Below are 20,508 nucleotides of genomic sequence, written 5' to 3'. Positions count from 1 at the left end.
TTTGAGGGGGGGGGGGAGGTGAGACGCTCAGCAATGCACAGCCCCTGCACTGCTCCTGGTGCTGGGTGACGCTGCATGACCGGTGACGTGGCAGCAGCATCCGCTCAAGGCTCCCTCCCCAGCGAGGGGGCGGCTGGGACACTCACAGCCAGGCAGGTGGCTGCGGCAGCACCTGGTCTCTCTCCAGCCCTGCCCGGCCCCACATCGGGGGCACAAGCTGGTCCCCACCCACAAGAGGAGCCTGGGGAGATGCGCGAGCACTTGGGACCTGCGAGACAGCCTGTCCTGGCACCCCCAGGGACTCCGTGGAGCTCGTTAGCCTCATGCCAAAGGCTTAGTGGGTTGAAAATGTGCCTGAAGGTAGCAGAATGGGACCAAGGGCTTGGGGGAGTAGAGGGAGGGGGCAGCYAATGCCTGGGGTGGGCAGCGGGGCAGAGCAGAAGGGCGAAAGCAGTTCTGGGGTAGTGGAGGTGTTGGAAGCCTCCCTCCCAATGCAGGCGGTGCGCACACCTGAAAACTAACAGCTACCGAAGCCTGAACTGAAACTCAACAAGCAAACTCTGCACCAGGGAGAGGGAAAGAGCCCCCGCAAGCAAGCAGCAACATCTCCCTTGGTGGGATGTGAGGGGCCAGGTCGGTGGCCAGTTGCAGCCCCGCTCCGGTGGGATGGGAGTGGGGTGGGGAAGGGGAGAGGAGACTTGGGTGCTGCCAGAGACAGGTGAGACGAACAGGCTGGGGGAGGAGGGACGACCAGAGAGAGCAGAGTGCGCAGCCGGGCAGGAGCGAGCCCGACCTTGAAGTCCACAGCATCTCCGAGGGGCACAGCCAGTCCTCCCGGGGCCCCAGGGCTGTGCCAGCAGGGCTTCGCTCTCGGGGCTGAGCTAGAATAAGTAATCCCAAAGTCCGCACTGTCACGTCCCCGGTCTCTGCCCTAACAGACTGCAAACCCAAAGAGACACTGACTCGTGACTCGYGCTCTCTGCAACCAAGCAAACCAAGCAAAAGGCTGGTGATCTGGCGTGGGCTCACCCAAAGCTTCCCTAGACAGCAGGGCTCTCCAGCTCTGCTCCAGCACCGCCCGAAGGATGGCGGGACCCTCAATGTCCCAGCCTCCGCATGAACCATCCACAGCAATGACCTTCCCAGCTTGCCTGCCCCCCGGGGGGGCCCTCCGCAGCACGGCCATTCTGGGGTGGGTTGAAGACGTGGCGTTTATTGTTCATAGTGGGCTGGAAGGCGGTGGCGACGCGTGGCGAGGGCTGCCTCCGAAGCCGTTCTCCCACCGCAACACGCTGCGTTACTCACGGAGGGGCTCTCCTCCCTGCTCGGCCCCCTCAGCCCTCCTGGGCCCACTTGAGGAAGGTGGGGATGTCCCGCACGGGCACGTTGCGCGTCAGCGCTTTGACTCGCAGGTTCCGGTCGTCCGTGAGCAAAACCACTTCCCTGAGCAACCGGATCGGATCATCTGGAACGAGAGAGAGACCAGAGTGAAGCCTGGACCCGCTCTGCCCCCAGCCCTTGCACCCGTAGCAGCTGGGCCATCTCTCTCACACCATGCTGTCCCCATGCCGTGGCCTGTGCGGGCCGGGCCAGGCGCAGCACCATCCTCTGGCGCTGCTCCCCAGCAGTAGCACAGTCTCCCTGCGCCCCGGCGGTGCTCCTCGCTCCAAGGGTCAGCCCTGTTGCCTGCCAAGGCTTCCCCCCCCCGGCTCAGAGAAGACCCTGCACCTCAAAGGCCTTCTCCTAGCCCCTTGCTCTGGCTTGGAGAGCTAATCCGTAAGCCCTGCCTGCAGCCTGCTCCTTGCACCTTCCCAGMGTCAGGAAGGCCAGGAAGCAGAGCCAGGTCTCAGCGTTACCCACTGCCCGTGCCGGGGTGGTGCGCAAAGCGGCAGCCAGGGAACAGGAGGTGCCTTTGCYTGATCCAGGCCAGGAAGACGGCCTGCGACCCTGGCTCCAGCAGGAAGCGGGTGCTATTATTCTGGTGATCTCATTATAAGATCTAAAACTAACCCTTAGTTTGAGAAGCTTTTGGAGTAGCCACTGACACTGAGGCGTTTCTGGCTTACGCTCAGACAGACAGAAAGAGCTGAAGCCTGAGAAATAACTGAAAGGATCTTGCCCCCAGATGGATGAGCTGCCCTGCACGCAACACGCCGGGCTGGGGATGTGGGAGCCACGCTTACGTGTGTGTGAAGCAGGGGAAGCATATGGGGTATGTGTAAGCAGCTGGGTCCTGTGACCAGAGTACTGTTCCTATGAGCACAGGAAACACAGTGCCTCCGAGCCAGGACTGGAATGGAAAAAACAGAGTTTATGGGAGCCCAACATGGGCCCAGATTGGCTGCGCTGGGAGCAGCAGGCTGAGGGGAAAGGGAGGTTCACGAGGAACACGGGCTAGGATCGCGGCGTCGGAGCCGAGGACGGAGGGGAGAGCGCTCCGGCCCGCCTGTGCCAGGAGGAAGGGGTGCGCGGGGAGCAGGGTGTTGGGGCGGCCGCGCGGGAGGGCAGGCCTGGGGCTGAGGGCTGCTGAAAGCAGGATTGGGAAGTTTTGTGCGGACACTTTAAGAAATGTGTAACAATAAACATCCTCTGCTCGGAGCTGGTGACGCGCCTCCTTGTTACAAACCAGAGGCTGTCAGCTTGTCAGGCCCCATTCGCCATAATCCACATGATTTCAAAATTCAGCATCATTTACACATAAACATTTGGTGACGGTTTCTCTGTGAATCTGACAAGTTAAGCTGCTAAGAATTCGCACTGACAAATGTGGGTTGATTTCTTGGGCAGCTGCTGATATAATTCCCATCCCCACCGCCCTGGCAACGGCTCCGTGGCTGTCTGGTCCCAGCACGTCCTGCCAGATGCCAATGGGACATCAGGAGGCAAAAGGCACCAGCCCGGGAGGCACCGCARCTCGCGGGGGACCGGCCCTTTCCTACCGCCTGCAGCCAGCCCTGGGCCGTGTCCCACATGCGACCTCCCCTGGGCACAGCACCGGCAACGCCTGGCCACGGCGGCAGGAGATGGGCTGTGCACAGGCAGGCGTTGGGGTTGTATCTGCTATTCGCACTCTCAGAGGAAGTGAGGAAACCGAGGTGGCCCAGACAACTGGTTTTCCAGGCTCRGCGCACACTTTGGGCGTCAACTTCTCTTAATGGTTGTCCTGGCCCTCTGTGACCTCTGCCATCACCACCTCCTTTCTCTAGGCCTTAGCCCATGGTTGCCACGTCCTGCTGCGCTCAGGAGAGCAGCGTGCAGGGCAGAGAGGCCCTGTCCTGCTCACCACCCCAACAAAAGATGAGGTGGTGGACACGCACGCAGGGTAACAGCGTGGCTGATAAAGTTAGAAGCAAGCAGAGGCCTTGGCAGCCTAGCCACCCATCAGGTTTGGTTGTAGCAAAAGAGCGTTTTAAGGAAGGATTTGAGAGGAAGAAATGGCTCTGCAGACATTTATAGGGGGCTTCCCAGAGGCTGGGGCATCACAGGAAGCGCAGTGAGGTGCGCATTTGTAAATGTAATACGAGGGCAACAGCCTGGGGCTGATCGGAGGCAGGAGGTGACACCCTGGTGTTGGAAGAGGCAAAATGCGGGAGGGATTGGCTCAAAGGGCCATGAAAGAGGAAACAAGCCGTCTGTGGGATGCAACAGAGCAGGGACAAAGGGGACACGAGAATGCTATATACCTTTGTTAGAGGGCATGAAATCCTTGGCCTTGTCATTGCAATAGTGGAGACAGCAGGACAGAATCAGGTCGTCGTTGTTTCCCTGGAAGAAAAGGGCAACATTAAGCCTGGCAGGAAAAAACCTGTGCACCCCCTCCCCACACCCCTTAATTTTTACATTGCTCTCTAAAAACTCAGTCGCAGCTCAGCAGAGCGCAGGGCTGCTCCAAGCCATTAACATGGGCAGCAGAGCCTGCTCAGCTGCCTGCAAAAGGGCAGAGCTACCCTCCGATCAGGCCATGCAGACCCCCGGGATGGGGGGCCCGGTTACCCTCCAGGAGGCAGTGGAGAAGACCGGCGGCCTCAGAGCACATGCTGGCAGCTCTGCCTCTGCGTCCCCCATCCAGCTCGCTCCCCGCAGGGTCCTGCTGGGGCTGGGACCCCCCCCCCCCCTTACCTGCTGGCCCGTGGTGTCTTCGCTGCGGAAGGAGATGGACTCTAGCTCGTTGCCTCGGCTGGTCAGAGCCCTCAGGCAGTTGTCACGGCTCTCGAATCGCTCCTCCAGGAACTCGATGGACTTCCTGGCTCTCTCCTGCACTTGGCGGGCATAGCCTGCGGCCCGGTGCTCCATCTCTGGGCCCTTGGCCAGGCCGTCCAGCTCATTTATCACTTCAAACAGGAAGAGGAGGTACAGTTACTATGCGACAAGGTGCTCTCGTGACCTGCTGCTGGAGTGCACAAGTTGCCAAGGCCTCGGGGCCGGGGCACTGGGAGCTGGCTCAGGAAATCTGGGTTCAGCTGCCGCAGTGTCCCCGTGCTCCTGGACTTGGCTGCTGGTCTGGAAAAGCTTTGCTGCCTTTCCACCTCTGCGTGTCACCTGGCTCGGCCCCGTGGAGCGCAGGGCGCCTCGCTCCCGTGGTGTGCCGGRCACTCTTGCTAAGGGCACCTCGCTCTTCCAAACGCCACGTCCCCACCCCACGCTCCCCACCGGCTCCTCCCGCATCACGACCGATGGCACCTCCACGCATGACYGAAGGCGGAAGAAAACCACGGCCTCCTGCTCCCCTGGGTGCCTGACCAGAGCAATGGCCGGCGGCATTGCATCTCCTGGCCTGTGCTGTGCTGCCTGGCTCCGTTTCCTCCTCTCGACTCTCTGGACTTACTTCCAGTGCAGAAAGCTGCTGCCCTCCTGTAACAGGGCTGCATATGTGAATAAGGCCATACTTGGGAGCAGGCAGCTCTCACTTTTGCTTTGCTTCCCGCGTGAATCCTAGCCCTATTTTCGCACCTGAAGCTGCTGTCCCAAGCTCCCTGCYGGGATGACCGGAGCAGGGGAGACACTCTTCAACACCTCACCCATCTGGGGCTGCTACAGGATTCGCACATCTGTCCTGACACATGCTGCTCAAGACGAACTTGAGCCTGGGATCAGGTGGATTCCCAGCCCATTCGGCTTAGCTGGAGACTGTCAAATCTTAGCGCCTCCTGTACCGCTGCCAAGCAGCAGGGACACCAGCCTCTCTGCCCCCCCTCCAAGCTGTGCAGAGGCCTGAGAGACACCAGCAGAGCTCCAGGAGGAACCCGCTCTACCGCGCTGGATCTGCTGCAAGAGATGCTCTGTTGCACAGCGCGCGCTCGTGTGCGAGCAAGATGCTGCTGAGGTGGGTAGCCACGCGGCTGCGCGCACGATCGTGTCCCCAGATCCGCGCGCACGCATCCTCGCCTGCRTTCATGCACAGGGATGTGCGCGCGCCAGGCTGAGCGCGCGAGAGCTGGTGTGCACGTGTGTGCGAGGGAGCCTCTGTGTGCACAGTGTGTGTTTTAGCCGTGGCTTCATTTCTGAAGATTGTTTCCGAGCTTGGAGCCAAGTCCTGAGTTCAAGTGGGAACTATGCATTCCTTGGGGGTTCGGGGAGAGAGCTCGGGGTCTGAGGCCTCTCCCCAGTGCTGTGAATCACTGCCCRGGGAGCCTGCGTGATCGCTCTGTTCCATGGTGAGACTGGCACTCACTGTCTGGGTATTCAAATTAAAGCTGCATGGAGCTGCTTTGCTCTTCGCTCTCAGACGACTCTTCTTGCTACTGCTTTTAGCGACCTGATGCTGCCATTTCCACACAATGCACGGCTGGGTTAGGGGTGGGGGGAGCCGTGCAAGAACGGAACATCAAACAGGAAAAGCTGGTATTCCCTCCCGAAATCCGCCTTCCTGCTTCCAAGCTAAACAGGCTTCAAAGGGGAGGCTTGTTTGTGCTTCTGCACCAGGCCTGGCTTCTCCATGGCGGGGTCAGCCTCAAGGAGCACGGAGCAGGTTAAAGAGCAAGAGAAACAAACCCAATGCGAAGCTGCACGCTTAACCCCTTGCTGCATTCCCGGGAAGAGCGCGACGAGTGCCCCRTGCTGGGGGACGGGCACAGCTGTGGCTGTCCGGGGTCTAGCGATGGGGCATGGCACCGAGGCCTCTGCCCCCAGTGGTCACCGGYCCCTGGCTTACGCCAGCGGACAAGTTCCTCCTACCCACGCTCGGTTCTCATCTTTGATGGCCTCCCTGGGGCACGAGGGGGGAATTCAACTAACAGCCTGCCCAGACAGAGAGTCTTTAGCTTCAGGGCAAAAGCAGGGGAGGCTCTTGGCAGGCTGCGGGAGGTGAGGCACACTGTCCCGCAGCGCAGGGGACGGGGCTAGGCAGGGAGGTGGCAGGGCAGGAGGACACTGCACCTCTCAGTGCCACCACTGCGGCTCCTCCTGTGCAACCTGCCCGAGCCAGGGCAGGACAGGCCCRTCCTCATTTTGCAGGTTCAGGGATGGTAACAGGGTTTTCAGCTCTCCCGCAACAACCGCTCCCTGGCTGGGGTTTGGCTTAGCAAGGCTCACGCAAACCACGTGAGAGCACCAGGGAGGCAGCGTCACGGCTCCAGGGAAGATGCCAGCACTCGCAGGTGTTAACACGCTTCCCGCAGCCCCCCCGGGCTCTGCGAGCTCTGCTGGGGCTCACGGCTTCCTTCCCTTTGCTTCGCACAAAGCCCGGGCACTGCGGTGCCAAGCCACGGAGCGCTCGACGGCTCCTGTGCTGAGCCAGGCAGGCAAGCAGCCCCGCTGCCCCACCRACGGAGCCCGTCCGCAAGCCCAGCGACCCCTCCTGCGCCAGCCTGCTCCGCCGCGGGGAAAGGCAGCAGCGTGATGTTTGCTCTCGGGCAGGCACAGCTTTCTGCTGAACGCTGGCAGTCGCGAAGGAAGCCCCACAACGGCTTGGAGGGCAGGCAGCCCCACGTGCCGCAGGCCAGGAGATCAGCACGAGCGTACACCTCGCTGCCTGGACGCTGGAGATGCCCACGGGGCAGAGCCGGCCCCCGGCCTCCCGGGGCTGCAGTTGGGACAGGGGGGCAGCACACGGGCTCCGCAGTGCTTGGCCGCGCTCCTGCCCTTGCCTCTCCTTCTGCCCTCCGGGATCCTCCGCAGGGCAGGTTGGCACCGGGGCTGCCCCGGCCCCCGGGCGACACTGGCCAGAGGAACGTTACCTCGAGCCCAGAGAGCAATCAAACAATCAGAGCAAAGGCATCTAACCAAATCCTCCCGCCACCCTGGGAGACCACCCAGCAGCACAGCCGTTATCTGCCAGGGTGAGTGTTTACCAATAACGGGAACCAGCTTGCTGTTTTACTGCGAGCTTTATAAGGATAAAAAGAAGGGCTGGGCTTGAGCAGCTTGGAGACGCTGGGACACAGGCCGGCCATTTGCTCGGGCTGCCTAAGCCCCAGCTCAGCTGGGATAAGCTATCTGCTTTGATTGTTTAACAATTCCTCCTCCTTGCTCCCTCCAAAATTCCCTCCAAATCCCGTTTAACACCCGTCTGCCTCTCACAGCCCCTGGCACCCCCAAATGCAGCACAGGAGAGGAGCCCGTTTCGCGCCACGGGCAGAAAGCTGGCAGGGAGGGAGAAGCATGACACGGGCCGGAGGAACGCTGCCGCTGCTGGAGAAAACCCACAGCTCCATCGAGCAAAAGCAAGCGGCTCATGCCCAGGCCCAGCTCATCTGCCGGCTCGGCACGGCAGACGCCACCCCCACCTCTGCTGCCAGCCAGCCACAGCACGAGCCGCCGGCTCCGGACCACACAAGCGCTGGGGGCTTGCGGGGCCAGGGAGAGAGGGCCCCAGCACGGCGGGACGGCCCGTGCTGGGGGGGGGAGAGGGGAACCCACGCCTCGCGCTGGCCCCACTCACCGATCAGGGGCACCACCAGGATGAACTTCCTGCACTCCAGCAGCGTTGCCAAGCTGCTGAGGTGGTCGATGAAGCCATTGGTGTCCGGGACCAGGAAGACGGGTCTGATCTCCAGCTCCATCTGCCTCACTTGACTCTGGTCTTTCAGCACGGCCTGAAGGAGAAGGACAGAGGGTGAGCAAGCAGGACATCGGCCCTATGAACTGTGGACCCCGAGAGCAGAAGACAAGCCTGGCTGCTGCGCCTGTTCCCCACAGTGAGGACATGGTGCCCAGGGGCCGGCAGGAGGCTGTGCCCAACCCACCTGCGCACCCTGAGCACTGACTGCGCGAGCGGCATGGCGATGGCCTCCAAGGAGCGCTCTCCCAGGAAAACGCAGCCCTGCCCAGGCCCCAGGGAAAACTGGCTGGCACCAGCCTTGCAAATGGAGGTGTTTCAGGAATTGTCCCATTTGTGGGACTGGTGGTTGCCAGGACCGATCTGCACCGGTGCCACTGGCCCTACCCTAACACAAAACAGAGGGGAGAAAAGGGGGGGTGGAGGAGGGAGATTCTAGGACTCCAGAGGGTAACGGCTCAAGGTGACAAGCTCCCCTGCGAAAACAAACCAGTTTGGGACACATAAGTCATGCCAAAAGCATCCTAACACAGACCCCTGAGCAGGCAGCAGGAGGAGAGGTCTATGGGGAGGGGATGCTCGGCTGCAAGCATCTCGTTCGCTGCTGCACCAGGTCTTGCACATGCCGTGCCTTTTCCGACTACATCCAGCTGGGAAGCCAGGTGGATTCCAGTCCTGGAAACCCAAAGCACTGTCCTTGACTGAGCCCTATGCACCCACAGGAGGCCAGAGGGCTTCACACACATGGGAAGGGTCTGCTGGGCTTTACTAGCAACCCTCCAGGGTTGTACCCAGACCTTCAGATAATGCTTGTTGCCAAAAAGAGACCCAGGAGCTCACATATTACTTTAGATGCTATCGAAGGACTTAGGCTCTTTAGTAAGCCAGAGGCTTAAAAAACTCAGGATGCTATTCTAGTGCTTCCTCTACTTAAAAATAGCTTCCCTGGACTTGCTGATGTTTGTTGCCTCTAATAGGAACTGGTCACCCATGGAGCACAGCAGCACTGCTATGGAGCATGTCCACCATGCAAACCCTTGCGACACCGGGCTTGGGCCCGCAAGAAGCGCCCCAGGGACAGGAGGGAAGCCCAGCTCAGCCCTTTCTGCCAACCCCACTCTGCCCAATGCAACACGAATTTCCCCCCCCCCCCACCCCAGTAAGGGTCCAAACCCTCCTGCCATCATGCCAAAGCCTCAAAGGCGCCCTGGAACGATAAGCTGCACCGGCCAGCAGCGGTCACGGAAATAAGTGGTTTTTAACCCATTTCCAAGTGTTGTCATCTGGCTTTAAATCAAGACGTCCTGATGATGCCACCTCCCACAAGTGTCTCCAGACAAGTCAGCAACCATAGCCTTCACCGCGTGCCTCACACCCTCTTCCTGGCAGTGCCGGTCCTGGGGACGCAGTTCCCACGGACCCAGAAAGGCAGATGTGCAGTGGGGAAAGTACACCGTGTCCCATCTGCTCCATGCTGGTGACGGGCCGGCCTGAGCCACGTGGTGCTAGCCAGACTCACGGACACCGCTCTATCTACCATCGCAGGGCTGGCGATGCTGGCACAGCATCTCTGCTCCTGCACGCGCTGGTACCGTCTCTGCAGGCACTCTGTCACCTTCCAGCCTGGGCTCACGGTGACTCGAGGGCCAGGGAGGGCTCTGCTCGCCCCGGTGGCACTGGAAGTTCGGCCAGGAGACGGTTTGGAGGCATGGAGCTGCCCTGCCTCCTTGCAGCGTCCGCGGGCAGTAAGGACGGCTTCAGGCAGGGTTTCACCCCAGTGGGTGCAGGGTGAGATGCTCCTGCCAGCGCTGGGGCCCTGCTAACCTCGACCTGCCGCGGAGAAGGGCCCCGCGGCCAAAGCAGAGAGCCGAAGCGAGGCAGCACGTCGTCCCCCACGCAGCCACCAAGCTGAACGGCTCGGACCTCGCAGGAAGGGTGAGCAAAACGACGGGTCCCAGCGGAGAGCAGCCTCTGATGGGCAAAGACGGTCCTACGTGAGCAAGGAGACCCCGTCTACGCCCCAGCGCGGATCCTTGACACCAGCCCATACCGGCGGCCTCGCGAGTGGGGAGATCACCTACCCGCACGCCCGCGGGCCGCGGGGAGCCGCAGGTGACGGCGGGGGCCGCGATCCGGGCGCGACCCTGGGGCAGGTCCCTCGTGCGCGGCATTTGCCCCGGCGGCGTTCGCGGGCCGTACCCGGCCGATTCCTGGCAGCTGCGAGCGACGCCTGTGCCGGTCGTCACGTCCCATTCCGCTCCCCGGGCCGCCCGGTGAGAGAAGGACACRGGATGCGCCGGGAGTGAAAGAGCGAGGTCGGCGGGGAGCGTGCCAAGTCCCCTCGCACAGCTCCGGGCCGCTCGGGGAGCCAGAGGGAAACTCGCCTTTGCAGAGTTCAGAGGCCGGCAGCGAGATTTATTTTTGTTTGTGTGAGTAAAAGGCTGCAGAAGCCTCTGGCCAAGGGGTTCGGGGGGGAGGGGAGTGGCCTGTGATTCATACGGACTCGCGCTGGCCCCGCGCCAGAGATGAAAGGGAGCCCATGTGCAGGCCGGGGAGGCGAGCACCGCGTTAACCCTTCAGCCGGTCCTCGGGGCCCGCGAGCGGCCCCGCGGCGCTGAAGGGGGGTGGGGGGGGCACGCGGGGCCAAGACTCGGGCCGCCTGCCTCYGGGGAGGCCTCCGCTCCGGAGCCGCGGCGTGACTCCGGGGTCGACCCGCCAGCACGCCCCCCCTCCGTGCCTCAGTTTCCCCATTGCTAGGAGGGGGATGGTGGCCTGCGCACAGGTGGGGTTTGGAGGAAACCCCCGCAAGGGCAGCGGGGATCAAACAGCAGACGTACGGCCTCGCCCCAGGGTTCAAACCCTGCAAGACGGCCAGATTTTAGCCCTGCTGGGGGTTAAACCTGCTCCGCAGCTCCATGGCAGAGCGACCCAGCAGCGCTGGCACGTGGCAGGGGACCTCTAAGGCAGGCAGCTCCTGCTCCCCTTGGGGCCGGCTGGCTCCCCTTCTCCCGGCCCGAGGCACCTGCGAGCTGCGGCGGCAAAAGCTGCTGCCGCCGGCAGCCCCCGGCCCCTGCCCGGCATGCCGGGCGCCAGGGGCTTCTCCCAGGAGCTCGGCAGGAGCCGGAGGTGGCTCCCTCCGCTGCCCCAGCTGGTGGCAGCACTGAGATCAGACACTCCTGCGCGCACAGTCCCAAATTCCCAGCTCATCCATCAGCTGGAATCACCTGGGGGATTCCCCGGAAGCTGCTGCCCAGCYAAGGACTTCCAGTTTGGGAAGGGGACTGGCCCCCACCAGAGCCAGGCCACGAGGCTCTATTTTCTGCAGACCACCACGGCGGAGACCTGAGGGTCGCCGCCACGAGCAGCGCGGGTGCTAGCAGGACAGCCGTGGGCAACAAACCAGCCCGAGGCCAAGTGCCACGGTACCGGGCTGGCAGAGGGGCCTCGAGCCGAACCCCGCGGAGACCAGCGCCCTGCCACCTTTGGGACAGGTCTTATGGGGTCAGGCCACCCTGTGAGGTGTCACCATCTGCCACCACCTTTTCTGCCCTGAGCAGCTCTGGGCCACCGATCTGCTCTCCAGCAGCGGGGAAACCCGGCGCCGCTGCCCGTCCCAGCTCCGCATGCTCCGCGGGGATCGGAGGYGGATTTTCCAGGGCCGAGAACAATGCCTTTCTAGCCTCTGCTCGAGGGTTTCCTCCTTCCAAGGTTCATCTGCAGCGTCTTCCTCAGGAGTAAACGTGCCCCGTGCCTGGTAGCAAGCCGGGGCCGCCGCCGTGGCGGAGCCGCCGTGGGTGGGTGTGCGTCTTCCGCAGCCAGCAGGCACCCGCTCCCAGGCAGGTGCGTGTCAGCGCGTGTGCGCCCGCGGCATTGTTCCTCCGCGCAGAGGAGAGCGTGAATGGGATACGGCTATATTTAGCGAGTTACTCACACTCCCGCCACAAAGGAGCGGCTGCATCTTAAGGGGGCGGCCGTTCCGTGGGCTCAGAAGGGACAGGAGCGCGGCTATTTTGGGAAGACATGTCATCATTGGCCGCCCGGTTAAGCTGCTTCTGTAATGCTGAGCAAAACAATAGCAGCATCCAGAGGAAGAGCCTGTTATGTTTCAGGTGGGATGTTTTCAACCGCTCAGGAAACTCGACCGCTCCCAGCGCACAGCAGCGGCACAAAGGACAGGGGACTCTGAACAGCATGGACCAAGGGCCTGGCCAAGCGGCGGGGGAGCCGCGGGCAGGGGCAGCACTGGGCGCTGGCGGGGGACACAGCCCTGCGCCAGCCTGGCAGCTCCAGAGCCGCCTCCCCCTCTTGTCCACCTGCCTCTCGCCCTTCCAAACATTTGGGCAGCACCCGTGCCCATGCCTGGCCTTTCAGCTCACCCGGACGCAGTGCTGCCGTCCCCAGCCTGCGGCAGGGGGTGAAATGTGGCTCTGTGTCAGCCTGGGTAGGCGATAAGGGCACGGACAGGTTGGCAGCGGTGCACGCAGCAGAGGAGACGGTGCAGGACCGCCAGGGAGAGCGGCAAACCCTAAACCCGGGGCCAGGCAGCAAAGGGCTGCTGAAGGAAGCAAGCGGCTGAGATCTGAATCCACTCCAGCCTATCTGCCCCCACTTGGCGTGGTGGCTTTGGGGTCGAAGCTCCTGCAGAGGAATTGAGCTGAGCTCTCCCGCTATCTTTGCAGTCGGTGCTGACTGCGGGGAAAGGAACAAACCGTCTGCCACCCCCATTTACTCTGCCCAGACCTGAACTTCCCTGTCGGTTTGAGCAACAGCCCTACGTGCACCCAAGCCAGGGCAGTGACCCAAGGAGTGCAATGAAGGACAACCCCCCTTCAAGGCTGCCCTAAGTGTGACCACAGCGTTTGCTGTGGCTGGGAGCTGTGACACGGTGGACAAGCAGGGCTTCCCCTGCCAGGGGACACAAGGTAGGCAAGCAGGGAGATGAGCCCAGGCTGCGAAACGCCAGCCCCTGTGTGAATCTGGGGAGTCTCTGCCTACCAGAAGGAAGACCAGGACCCGTTTGCTTGCAGCAGAGGCCGACGGGACAGGGACAGCAGCCAGGAGACAGAGCAGAAGCCACGTTCCCACCCTCTGGGCCTGGCTGGGGTGCCAGTCCCAAACGCAGAGCAAAGGCAAGTGATGGAAGAGCAGCAGCGAATTGGGACAAGCATCAAGTGGATGATCTCCATCAGCAGCAAGAGCTGGGCAGCAAGAGGCAGGGAGCATGGCAAAGAAAGGAAGATAGTGCAAGGAAACCTGCTGGGAAGAAGAAAATGAATTTAGCTGGGGGAAGCCAACCCAACACCAGTCTCTGAGCAGGGGAAGACCTGGAGGCAGGAACGGCAGGATAGTCGAAGGGGCAGGAGCCAGCCAAACACCAGGCTGGGGCTTGCAATAGCAAAGAGACGGGAACACAGTGAGGTCGGGGACTCCTGTCCCAAGCAGGCAGAGGGAGCACAACTCCACAAGGCCCAGGTGAGGCCACATCATGCTCCCCTGGGGCACGTCTAACCCTGCCAACAGAGGGAGCAGGGAAAACTTGGCTGAGAGCCTTAAAACACAGAAAAAGAAAATGAAAGGCCAAGAGATGAAGGCACACCCTGAACCCTGGGTCACTGCCCACTTTACCACAGTCTCCATGGGAGGCAGCCAAGGCACCTGGGCTCTCTGGGCCCGAGTACCCATCACAACACAGGCACAACCATGTGGCCGCACAGGGAGAGCCGAGGCTCTAAGCTGTGGTAAGACAGAAGCCATATCTGCTGGACACAGATGACTTTGTGGAGCTGCAGCTTGTTCCCAGAGTAATGAAGGGGGAACTCAGAAAGCAACTGATGTTTGAACTCCACAGATTAGCACTGAACTAGAGAAATGGGATGAAACAGAGAAGGCAGAATGACCCCGGGTCCCAGGAAACAGTGCCCAAGCACAAAATCTCTTAAGATCAGAAAGCCACAGGTCAAGATAGGGAAGTTCAAGGAGATGCAGTGCTGAGCTGGCTCCGACACAGCCGCCCCAGGACCTAGCAGCGCTTTCTCTCTGAGCCCTTCCGCTTCTCTGGCTCCGGCTGTGTGGTCAGTACCAGGGCAGGGAGAGGAGCGGGGCCTGCACACATGTTCTGCTCCAGGCTGTTCCCAGCTAGCTTCGGACTGGATGACTTTACCGAAGCCCCAAGGACTTCTCCTCCACCCCGTACGTTCAGGCTCCAACTGCACCTCAGCTCTCAGCTGTGCAGCCCCTGAAGCTGCCCACACCCTCATTTTGACCTCTATCCGCCTGCGAGCCCCGGCCCCAGCACAGCTCAGGAGGAAGGGAGGAGCACGCCAGGGAGAAAGCCCCTGACACATCAGGCAGCCCCCACTCTCCCCGCAGAATGGGCAGCGGCGATCCCGGGGGCCCTGCTGCAGCTGGGCTAGTCGCCGGCGCTGGGATCTGCACACACTGCCCTCCCTGAACATGTGCAGTTCCTGTTTGCTGTGTCTGTACAAGGCAGTGGGAAGTGGGGAATTTACTTACACCTCCCGCTTAACAACCCTGGGAGGCTGGAAGGCTTCAGGCCGCTTTAATTTACAGCCCATCTCTCCAATCTCTCACTCGCTCACTGCTGCTTTCTTCCTTATTGTATTAATGTGACCCAGGTACCTGCCAACAATAATGGACTTGCTTGCGGGGGCGGCCCCTCCCTCCCGGCACAATTTATACCTTTGCCTTGATATGAATTTCTCAAAATTCAAATGAAGAAAGAAAAGGCGAAATCTGAAAGGTTGGGGTGGGTTTGGAAAAGTGAAGCGCAGTGGTTCTGGGCCCAGCGCCAATAGCCGGAGGGTACACATGTGCGCGCTCTCCCAGTAGGGCCTTCAGCAGCCCTGTTTTACAACCACCTCGGCACACACTGTAGAGTTCACGCATATGGCCAGACAGATGTGTCTGGCTTACGTTCAAGGCTGGAAAATGAAGAATTATGGAAGTGAAGGGCCCTGGGCATTAGAGAGGGCGGAGGTGAGGGGGAGGGGAGCCAGGGAGAATTTTCCTCTGCTGAGAAATCCTCATCTGGGCTGCGAGGCTGGAGGAAGAGGGGTTGAGAGCAAGCAAGGCAGCCAACAGCCATGCATGAGTCTGCTCTTAAAGCAACAGTGTGCACCGCCAGGCATCCGCTCCCAGCACGACCAGTTTATTGCACCAGTTCCCACCAGGAAACGTCCTAAGATCGGGCCGGGGCCAGGGCAGGATCACCTGTATCCCTTTTTTTCCCCCCATAGTGATGGCAACAGTAGAACACACTCCGCAGGCAGCGCTACGACTGCAAGAGCAGTTCACAGACTATTTTTCCTGCCTCTGGCTCCCACGTGAACTCTGCCGTTCACGTCCCACCCTCTCCCTGTCTGCCTGTGCCCTGCTGCACAGGAAAGCTGATTTCTCACCCGGCCTCACTGCCACAGTGCCTGCGCCCCAGCCAGAGGGACAGTTTGCTGCCGGGTCCATGCCACGTTAGAGCCGTCAGCAAAGGCACTCGCCTCTGAGGGCTCCCTGGCGTGCTGACAGCTCCATGGAGAAGGGATGCCCACCTTCAAGAGGGCCCCTGGGAGTCCCCGACACATTCAGCTCAGGGCCTGCAAGGACAGGTCTTACCCCAGGGTAAGGGTACCACTCTGGGGGTGGTACAACAACACTCATTTGACCCTGTACACTGAAGCTAAAGCTAAGTCTGCTGCTGGGTTTCACAGAGGCAGCTTAGGGCACCTACCCCTGGGAAGTGAAAGGTGCTATGTGACATTCCCAGAGGCCACCATTCCTGAAGCATGGCAAGGAAACACTGAGCACCACCAACAGAGTGAGACACAACAAGCCCATGTACAAAAGTATAGTAGCTCCTCAGCCAGACAGCCTGATGGACTCACTCGCTGCAGCTGCACATCCCATCCTACCTGAATCTTGTCTTGACGACGCTGCTGCTCAGCTACTTTCCTGGCCAGTGCTTGCTTCTTGGCTCTGAGTTCCTTGATGTCAAACTCTCCACCGCTGCCTTCAGCCTCAGAATCATCTTCAAATGCCTCAATCAGCACATCATCTTCCTTCTTCCAGGAAATACATAAAGACAAAAACAAGAGAGAAGTAACTGTAAAGGATGCTGATGGCAGGGACTCTGCTCATGCTCTTCTTCCCCTTCCAGCAGACAAATCCCTGCTGTGCATGGCTGCCCATTCCCACTTGCTGATGGGTGACTATTTCTAAACATCCAAAAGAAGCAAGCAAAATAAATAAATAGTCAACATTCAGGTAGTGACAAGGTGAAACACAAGGTAATGGGCTAGGGAGGCCAGCGACCAGGCAGGGGAGGGACAGCCCTGCTCAGAGCTCTGTTCTGAAACCAAACTCTTCCTAGCTGTGGAAAACTCTTTCCACAGTCTTGGGCAAGTCACTGATGCTTTATAGGCTTCAGTTCTGTAAAATGGGGAGCACGGTGTTTCCCTGTTTCTCTGCTTTGCCTGTCTGTTTAGACTGTACATCCCCAGGAGCAAAGGCTGTTTCTCTTCACTTGTCTGCACCCAGGGTTTTACAATGCTGCTGCGATACCGCTGCCTCATTAGAGGCTAGACATGCAAGCTGATCATCTTGACAGGAAGCTCAGATCCATGAACTCAGGAGAGCAAAGAGCCAATTCCAGTTCTCCGTTTTGATCTCAGAATAGGCCAGAGAGACTCCTGCACACACCCCAAAACTTCAAGCTGAGCTGGAACAGATGTTTTAGAAAGAGACACTCAATCTTGATTTAAAAATCCCACATGATGGAGAATCCGCTACGTCTCGAGGTCAGTCATTTCAACAGCTAATTACTTCCTCTGTTAATATTTGCATCCTACTTCTAGCTTGCCTTTGTCGTGCTGCTTCTGGTCAGGAACCTTGTATTTGCTAAACTTAAGGGTCCTGTTTCTCCAACCTCCTAACTGCACAGGTGCTTCTGGACCATGTTACATCTTCACCCCCTCCTAGATAAACTGCATGCAGTGACCTTCCCTTGGCTCTCCCCACTGGGAGGTCTCCAGTCCCTTCGCATTTTGCCTGCACTGCCTCAGCTGGAGACCCCAGAACAGACCATGCTGCTCCTGCACCAGGTGAATTCAGCGCTGGCCTGCCCCTAAGTGTCCAAATCCCCAGGACATGGGCGGGCGGGAGGTGATGGCCGGTGTCCAGCTGGGGATCTACCACAACCCAGATCCCTCCCAGCTTCACTGCTCTCCCTAAGGGGTCCCAGCCTGCCTGGGATTCCAGAAGTCCCTGTTCCTTGATGTGTGGCCTGACAGCAGCCGGCCACAAACATGTGCTGCCCATGAACCCAGATCTTCTGCTGACCCAGACAGTCCCCTTGGCCCAACCAAACCCCCCTGTTTCCCATTGCAGCGATCATGGGCCTTCCCAACCCCTGCCAGTAACAATTTCCCTTCCCCGCAAAAAAGCATGGAGCTGGAAAGAGTTCCCAGGAGGACCCCACCAGAAAGACCTGCTTTGAGCCCAAAGAGGGCTGCAGCGGAAGGATGCTGCACAAGGCCAGCCCTGGGAAGGAACAGGAGAGCACTCCTGCACTCCCTACCCAGCTCAGGCTGCAGTAGTACGTTAGCTGGACCAGCAGTGCCCGAGGGACTTGGGCAGGGAGACTGCAGGCTTAATTTAAACAATCCCAGCACTCCACGGCTGTATACTCAATCATTTCCCTCAGACCCACACACACGCCTGGCCGCAGAACCCAACAACTCTTCTCTCCTTGTGACTTGCTAGCCATGGGAAGGAGGAAGATGGAGCCCTCAAGCTCACTTCCTTCTCCCAGGACAGCAGGGGGGATGCTGTGAGGGGGACAGAGATGCACATGGGCCTCAGCGAGGAGTGCACGTCAGATGCAGATCTGCTGCGGTGTTTTGAGTTGAGAAACGCTTGCCAAGGCTCCAGGGTGGTCACGCTGGCAAGTCGGAAGCTCTCTTGTGCTCGGACCCCAATGAGGAAGCTCCAGGGTTACGCAATGAGCTCACAGAGAGGTTCCCACAGCTAAGCAGCGGCTGCAGGGACTGGGCAGGGGGGAGCTGGCCTCCACCTCGCGTTCATTCACAACACGAACAGGAGGGCCCAACCCAACAAGTGCTCGAGAGAAGGATTGTCCCTGTCTGTGACACTGGTGGAACCCAAAGATCCCGCGACACCACACGCTTTCAGCAGGGTCAGCCTGAAAACTTTCTGCACAGCCTCCAAAAGAGGACAGGGGATCCAGGTCTTCCTACCTTACAGAGATGTCTCTTGCTGCTTGGAGTTTTGCTTTGAGCCCCTACACAAAAAACACCTAAAATTTGTCCCTGGAGCCATCTGCCAGGGCTCTGAGTGGTGAGGAGGGTGCCAAGCACCTTCTTGCTACTGGACTCTTCCAGTGTCAGCAGTTTTGGGGCACATGGGGACACACACCGCGGGCCACCCAGCACCGGGAGAGGCGAGGCACCGTGGCCAGCATGGGATGATCCCCTCGCCCGCCTCCGCGCATCCGGGAGGGGGGTGCCTGGAGCAAGCCTGGGCAGAGCCGGGCCACCCAGCTCCCTGCTCCAAATGCCTCTGCCCTTCTCTACTGTTTCCCTGGCCTTTCAAACTGCAAGATTAAACACAAGAAAAGAGTCAACCTGCAGAGCGGTTGGCAGGGCCCTTAAACACACACACGGAGCCTGGAGTGAAGCAAGGCCTACAGGAACAAGCAAGGGCAGAAAAACAAGAGTTGAATTCCTTAATCACATCAGGATGTGAGAGGCAGGGGAGGGACGGGGCGCCAATGTCAGCTCTTCCTGTACGTGTGCTGGAGGCTGGAGCTCAGGCCTCTGCCGCAGCTAGCTCCACGGCTATAAACTTGATCCTGAGGCTGAACCCTGACACCCCCTCGCCCACCTCCTCTCCCAGGGCTGCAACGCTGCACGTTATTAAAGCTCGCTCCCCCCTTCGAGTATTAAAAAGCAGCATCTGGAACTCATAGCAGCGCGCAAGATAGAGGCGCATGGGTTGGACTGGCAGGAAAGGGCACGAGCAAAGTACACTCAGGAGACAAGGGCTGTACACCATTTACCCCCCTCCTCCCCCCCATAAAATGCACACGCAGCTACACCGGCTATAAATAGCGGGAGCTGCAGGGCAGGCAGAGGCTGGGCCCCACAGGGGTGATTCTTCCTTCACCGAGGCGCGCTCTTCCCGCACGGTACCTGATCTTCCAGTTGTTTTCCCTCTTGGCTTCCCATTTCCTTTCCCATGGCGTCTGGGACGGGTGCCACTGACACATATTTTCCACCCTTGAATGCCAGCAAAGGCTCTTCTTGTCCACAAAGGGCTTCCAGGAAATACTTCAGAACTGTGACCCTCTTGCAGTCGGCTGCAATAACCTACAGGGTGAGGACGAGGGGGTTGAGGAGAGGGAAAGGAAAACAAAGTCAGTGCAAAGGGGAGGCGGACAGGCAATGGCCAGAGGGAAAAGTGCGGGGCTGTAGGGCCCAGCAGCGCGCAGACAGCCCGGCCCAGCACCCAGCACACTGCAGGGATGTGCGGGCTGGGGGTTCCCCTCTGCTTTTAAACAGGGATGGGAGGGATCGGCCCGTGCCTCGTAGCCCGGCGTCCCTAGGGAAAAGGAGGCAGGCGAGCACAGGGCCAGCCATACCCAGCGCCGATCGCTGCAGCTTTCACAGAGCAGGTCCTGGCCTGCCCTCACCATGTCCCCAGAGCCACACAGCTGCTGGGGTCAGCCAGCCCCCTTCCCAGCCCCACTGAGAGGGGGAAGTTCTGCTAAAGCATGAGGCAAATGATGCGGCCGGTCTTAGTGTTTCGTTTCAGCTAAATCATCAGAATCCCCTTGGGAAAGCAGGAGGGGTCGGGCGGACGGCTGCTGGGGAGGGATACGGCAGCGCAGAGCCGGCAGCTGGGGGCATTTTGCAAAAGCCGAGCACCACCTCCAGCCCGTCCCGTCCTGCGGGCCGGTCTCACGAACCAACTGGGGAGCCAAGAAGGCTGGGACTGATCCGGCCAGAAGGCAACGCAATAACTCGGGTAATTATCCAATTTATGAGGCTCTCAGATGAAGTTTCCAGAGCATGGGAGCCTGGTGTCCAGGCAGCCACGTCCTGCGCTGTGCCGGCCTCCACCTGGGCCTCCCTGCCGGTCCCCTGTACCTTCCTCCTCTGATGCCTCCTGTTGATGGGTGTCACCCACGAAAAGGAGGAGCTTTTATCGGGAGAAAGTCAGCAAACGGGGGCTAAACGTGCTAAAAAGTATGGGGACAAAGTTCATGTTCGCACCGCTGCCCGAGTTCCTCCAACCGCTCCGGTTTCGCTGCGCTCACGCAGAGGGGAGCAGCCTCGGAGCCTCCCTGCCCGAAAAGGGGAACGTCAGCAGGGTCGCGGCCAGACTTGCACCGAGACTCAACCAAGAGCCTCGACATGCAGGACGCCAGGCAGGAGATGCCGCCTCTTCTCCCGCCGTGCTCCGCTGCCGCCGCGGGCCCGGCC

At 60.1% G+C, this 20,508-nt stretch overlaps 1 protein-coding gene across 4 annotated transcripts in view; it reads right to left on the bottom strand.

The window, feature by feature from the left end:
• Window positions 1-314: 314 nt before the first annotated feature.
• SMG6 (SMG6, nonsense mediated mRNA decay factor) overlaps window positions 315-20,508 on the bottom strand; it is a 120,932-nt gene continuing 100,738 nt past the window's right edge. For 3 of the 4 annotated variants that reach the window (XM_026055270.1, XM_026055274.1, XM_026055273.1), the window contains exons 14-19: window positions 19,216-19,392; window positions 15,919-16,068; window positions 7,880-8,033; window positions 4,120-4,331; window positions 3,684-3,765; window positions 315-1,465 (exon numbers count right to left, since the gene is read on the bottom strand). In XM_026055270.1, coding sequence (XP_025911055.1) covers window positions 1,335-1,465; window positions 3,684-3,765; window positions 4,120-4,331; window positions 7,880-8,033; window positions 15,919-16,068; window positions 19,216-19,392 — 906 coding nt within the window. In that variant the 3' untranslated portion in view covers window positions 315-1,334. The remainder of the gene's footprint in view (window positions 1,466-3,683; window positions 3,766-4,119; window positions 4,332-7,879; window positions 8,034-15,918; window positions 16,069-19,215; window positions 19,393-20,508) is intronic. The other variant, XM_026055275.1, reaches the window with a different exon arrangement.

This window comes from Apteryx rowi, unplaced genomic scaffold (genome assembly GCF_003343035.1).
Source record: "Apteryx rowi isolate R43461 unplaced genomic scaffold, aptRow1 scaffold_99, whole genome shotgun sequence".
NCBI classification, from domain to species: Eukaryota; Metazoa; Chordata; class Aves; order Apterygiformes; family Apterygidae; genus Apteryx; species Apteryx rowi.
The sequence above is the reverse complement of the archived record's forward strand: the minus strand, read 5'-3'. Positions and strand labels throughout refer to the sequence as shown.